The following is a 5,574-nucleotide window of genomic DNA, read 5'->3' on the forward strand; positions in this document are numbered from 1 at the left end:
GAGTCATAATTGCTTCGGCAACAAATGTGACATTTCATGTTTCGAACCCAACGACCAGGTCGGGTGCAAGGTCTTACAACCATTGCCTTAAGCATAAAGGTTTCCAATGTCCTCATTTATTTTTGCAATATATCAATAGGGGTTGGAAAAACTTTCTTGTTACAAAGGGATCCCAACTAGATTCCAAGAGTTTTGGGGTCGCTTTACGCTTTTGATTCTTACATATTCGAAAACCACCGCTTTTATTGATTCCTACTTAATGGACTAAGATATAAATAAAGATTTTCTATAATTGATGGACAAACTTGATATTCCTCCAAAATTCCCTTCCCTTATTTTGTATTCCTAATTGCATGCATAAGTTCAACCCCTAAGAAAATATTATCAATAATACGTCTCCCTTACGGTGTAATCAATCTTGACTAGCCCCTTCAATCTACTCACTCACTACAACTTTTGTTAAAATTTTATAAACACATTATAGAGGTAATGGACATTACCTTCATCCTCAAGATACGGTGATCTACGATCTTAAATTCTTTCAAAAAAAACCAAAGCATGCTTGAGTCTGAGAGGACCTACAATATTCAGAAATGCTATCAATCCCGCAGCTTTAGAGCATCATTTAAATACACCTTTACTATTTCTTCTGGTCTAAATCAAAGATATAGGATAACGTAAAAAAAAAAAAAACCATCAATAAGAAAAAAAATATCAATCAACTTCAATCAACTTTGTAGCTAAAAAATTAATAATGAAATCTTAACTAACGGACGTGACATTTTATGACTTGACTAAAATAGTGATAAAACATATCACATGGACTGCATATTGACATGGCATTTCGGCTTCAAGCAAAATAAAAAATCGTGACAAAAGAACATTTTTAAAAAATAATTATTTAAAAAATATATCTAGAATGAACCTGAATAAACTACTATCCACATTCATTTAAATCTAGACAACTATTTATCCAGACTCATCTTGAACTTGATTCCTTTGATAATTACTAAAAAATTAAAATATAAATATAAAAGAAACTTTTTAATAATTATAAGTTATTAAAATCATTAAAAATTAATAAAAGATATTAAAAACCACTGAGATGAACCTAGACTTCTTTTTTTCACTTAACACGTACAAAACTAATTTTCATAGAAAACCCAAATAAAATTGTCAACATATAAGGATTAAACAAAATTTTTACTGTTTGCTCAAAATACAATAGACAAATACATAAAAAATAAAAGCCCCAAAATGAATTCTAAAGCATTGAATACAGACATTCACATTGAGAATAAGAAGTTACATTGAAGCTTCACTATAAATATAGTTGAATGAGCTCATCACTAATCACGGAAGGAGTAAGCACACCCAAATCTGTAAAGAGTAGAGTAAGATATTGAGGAGGAGTGTAATCTCGAGCCGATGTTTCTACCTCAACCTTGGATGGGATTGGTACCCCAAAATCAATGGGGCGTCGCGCAGGACTCATATCTTTTTGGTCCAAAGGATAATGTCGAGCAAACTACAAGGAAGAAGAAATTCACAACTGAGTTATGCTAGCCGGTAGTCTGAACCCTTCTTTCTAGGTTCGTTGTATGTAGCGTATTTCTTTGTTCGGATTCAAATACTTAAGAGCAAGAAATGAAGCTTTTTAGTTACCTTGTAGCTTCTGCAGCCACATAAACAGGCTTGTTCATGCTATGTGCCACCAATGCAATCTGGAATGTCCCCATCATGTTAATGATACCTCCACTTTCAACCACTCCATCAGCTCCAAAGAGTACCACGTCCACCTCATCCCATAGTGTATGCCACAGCAGAGTCTATTAAAAGCTTTACGGAACATCAAGCTTGGCCAGCTCATTAGAAAATCGTATCCAGTTCTGTCTGGCCTTCCTTCCTGTATTAAAACAATGTGAACTCTTTCATAAAACACCGCCATCTGATATGACTTTAGTAGAACATTTGCAAAAAAAAGATAAAATGACTAGACTTCTTTTTTGATGACAGCACATTTGGTTTAATCCTGTTAAGAAATAGTTGCATGCACATGACAAGGTACATAGAAAGTAAAACCTGTGCAGAGAACTCTAAAGTGTTTCTTGTTTTCAGCTGCTGTCTTCAATACTTCGAGAACAACTCTAGAGAAACCATGTACCAAAATGGTACAACCATCAAAAATAAAATCTTGACTTAGCATTGCAATAATCCTGCGAGCCTACAATGTTTGGCAATAATGTCTTTCAACCAACAGGAATGCTTCAAGTATAATTAAAATGAAATGAAACAGTAGAGAAGCAATTTACTAGAAAAGCCACAATTTATCTGAAATACCTTACAAGATATTTCCCCAAACTTCTCTGCACGTTCGATCAGGCGAACTTAGCTGAATTTAAAGTCCTCATACTCTAAAGCTGATGTTCTTGTTACATACAACATGAAGAGATCACAAACCAGCTGTCAACGAGATAGAGGTTGTGTCCCACGACTGGCAAAAGCAAACATAAGCTTGAGAGTGAGGCAACATTATTTAAACAGCAAACTAAATGAAAATGATTAGCAGACAGCAATTCAATTTTCCCATTGGATTTCGTATTGTAACATGGAAACCAACCGTAATGTGGTATTAACTGGGACAATTTCAACATTTTACTATTTAGTTTCCACATCCCAATAAGCTGAACTCCACATCCCAAGTTCATACACATTAGCTTGTGACATTTTAATTGTAAAAAAGCTGATCCATTAAAATGCTTTGCTTCTTTGATTACCATGACATTAAAATTCTCCAAAACATAGTGAGTTAGCAATAAAGTATCTAACACAAATTCAATGGATCCAATAACTCATAACTACAAGTATGGCAAACAGATGTGTGCAAAACTTCCTCATAATAGGCATGCCACCAAAACATCCCTCAACACTGATAATGCTCAACACCTAAAAAGGCATTCTTTAACTGGATAATTAACAATATGATTAAGCAAACTAAATGAAAATGACTTAGCAGACAGCAACATTCAATTTTCCCATTGGATTTCGTATTGTAACATGGAAACCAACCCGTAATGTGGTATTAACTGGGACAATTTCAACATTTTACTATTTAGTTTCCACATCCCAATAAGCTGAAACTCCACATCCCAAGTTCATACACATTAGCTTGTGGACATTTTAATTGTAAAAAAGCTGATGCCATTAAAATGCTTTGCTTCTTTGATTACCATGACATTAAAATTCTCCAAAACATAGTGAGTTAGCAATAACATGTATCTAACACAAAATTCAATGGCATCCAATAACTCATAACTACAAGTATTGGCAACAGATGTGTGCAAAACTTCCTCATAGATATGGCATGCCACCCAAAAACATCCCTTCAACACTTGATAATGCTCAACACCTAAAAAGGCATTCTTTAACTGGATAATTAACAATATGATTAAGCAAACAATTATTTAAGAATTGAAGTAGCATAAAAGAATTGCTTCCGGACTAGTCACATGCATAATCCTTTTGGCCAAACAGTACCAGATCTATCCAGCCACTCTAAAGGACTAAGCCTATTGCCAAAGGTAAAAAAAATCACAAAGAGAAATGCTTTTGTATCAAGAAACACAAACTTATAATATACTTCTGAAACTAGGGTGCCAATACAACTCATAATGTCCATGGGGAACTCAAGAATAAACTCAGAAATGTACAATTATTAGGCCTTGACAAGCATACTGCATCATTGGTGTTACCATTTTATTGCTTTGGAAGTAGAAACACACACACACAAAAAAAATTGTGGCTCTTGCAAAATTTCAGCGTCCTAAACTCCTGAAAATACGATAAACAATAGACACAGAAAACTAGCAAAAAGCACACCTTCCTTTACATAGAAATTATGAGTGAAAACTGTCTACGGATTCATGTGCCAACGGATAAAATCAATGTTGACTGTACCTCCACGAGGAACAGAAATATACATATAATTCTCTTAAGATCCTAATGTACCTATCGGACGACGAAATAATTAAAAAAATGCCACTGAAAGATTTATAAAAGCATGATAAATATAATAAGCTTAAAAATTATCAAACAAACAAAGCTAAACTAAAATTTATCATTTCACGAAATTTCGCAATATAATTAAATCCATCAGACATGATCAAAACAATGGCCACTCTCTTAAGGCATTTTAAAAAAATTGAAAACAATAACCAAAATACTCACTTTAAGCGAATCAGAACCTTTTAAGCTCAATTTCAAGCTCCATCATAGGTAGCCTCCACTCGTCCTAATAACCGCCCGCAGGCGCGAATAGCCGCCACAGCCCACCAAAGCAGGCTGTCCCCAGCTATGAACTCATCTAACACTAAACGCTTCCCGCTTCCTTCTTCTTCTCCTCCTCTCCTCCTCCTCCAATCGGGCAGCTCCCTTATCATCTCCCAGCGAACCATCGTCGTCGGAATGACGGCCGACAGCCGCCTGGGCCTGAGCAAGCCAATCGCTCGTTACAACGGCGTGGTGGGCGGCACGGGTCTGGTAATAGGCAGAAATGTTAGATTTAGGATTTAGGGGAGAATCAGCCATGGGAGGAGGAGATGACAGGAGGAAGGATTCGGGACTCGGTGCAACGGTGCGGTTTTGATGTTGCTGTCTGTCCAGAATGAAAGAAGCCGATCTCCACCACATTGAATAAAATTCGTGTGTTCTGTTCGATACGTATTTTAAGGCCGTTACTATGACTTTTTGGTATTTGGAAGCGTTAGTTTCTCCGGGAAATTTGAAGGAAAATTAGGGAGATTTAAGAAAAAAAAAACTAGGCTCTCTTATCGGTAAAGGCAGCGAGAGAGACTGATTATGCGCCTGTTTACTGTTTAGGAAAGGTAATCAGGCGATTATTTATGTTATTAATAGATTTAAAATTAAAGTATGATAATTCGCTAGCATTAGTAATTATTACATAATTTTAAACAAAAGGTAGATTTGGATAGAATAATAGAAGATAAAGTGATTATCAACATTTTAATCACAACAACACTGTAGTTTGGATTTGATTTAGATATATAAAACATTAGTAAGATGTACATGAACAAGGGTCAGAATGGCTACTTCACATTGTACCATTGATGAGACTATAAACTACAACAAGGCCCATTACAAGAGACTGATCGACGTGGGGTTCCACCACCATTGTCAATACATCTTCTCCTAAACTAACTCCACTTTTAGATTGCTTTCTTTTCACCTGTTTCATCGTCATGCAATAACACCATTTAATCAACAATACTTTTAAAGCATTCAATAATTATAGCTATTGTTATCAGTTTACCTCCGTAATAAGTCTGCCGAGCTTGTCTACAATCTTGAACGTTGATTTGCCTGGACAGCTTTCAATCCGGTAATGTTGACACGGTTGATCCCCATGTAACCTGACAATAACTTCACAGATGGAGTCGCATCTTAAAATCCTGCAACTTTTTCGTACTTCAAAACCTGGGTTTTTATCTTCATCGTTAACTCTTCCACTGAATGTTCTAAATCCTTCCAGAATTTAATCAACCTAAATTTCTGCAA

General features: G+C 35.5%; 1 protein-coding gene and 1 pseudogene across 1 annotated transcript in view; both read right to left on the bottom strand.

The window, feature by feature from the left end:
• Positions 1 to 1,157: 1,157 nt before the first annotated feature.
• On the bottom strand, positions 1,158 to 4,689 carry LOC121217720 (translation initiation factor eIF-2B subunit alpha-like; annotated as a pseudogene).
• A 53-nt stretch (positions 4,690 to 4,742) lies between these two features.
• The window catches only part of LOC107958347 (protein LURP-one-related 11), a 2,213-nt gene continuing 1,381 nt past the window's right edge, over positions 4,743 to 5,574 (bottom strand). Inside the window, exons 2-3 of the mRNA XM_041092648.1 lie at positions 5,330 to 5,541; positions 4,743 to 5,245 (exon numbers count right to left, since the gene is read on the bottom strand). Of these exons, the coding sequence (XP_040948582.1) occupies positions 5,111 to 5,245; positions 5,330 to 5,541 (347 nt within the window). The 3' untranslated portion in view covers positions 4,743 to 5,110. The remainder of the gene's footprint in view (positions 5,246 to 5,329; positions 5,542 to 5,574) is intronic.

Source organism: Gossypium hirsutum, chromosome D05 (assembly GCF_007990345.1).
Source record: "Gossypium hirsutum isolate 1008001.06 chromosome D05, Gossypium_hirsutum_v2.1, whole genome shotgun sequence".
NCBI classification, from domain to species: Eukaryota; Viridiplantae; Streptophyta; class Magnoliopsida; order Malvales; family Malvaceae; genus Gossypium; species Gossypium hirsutum.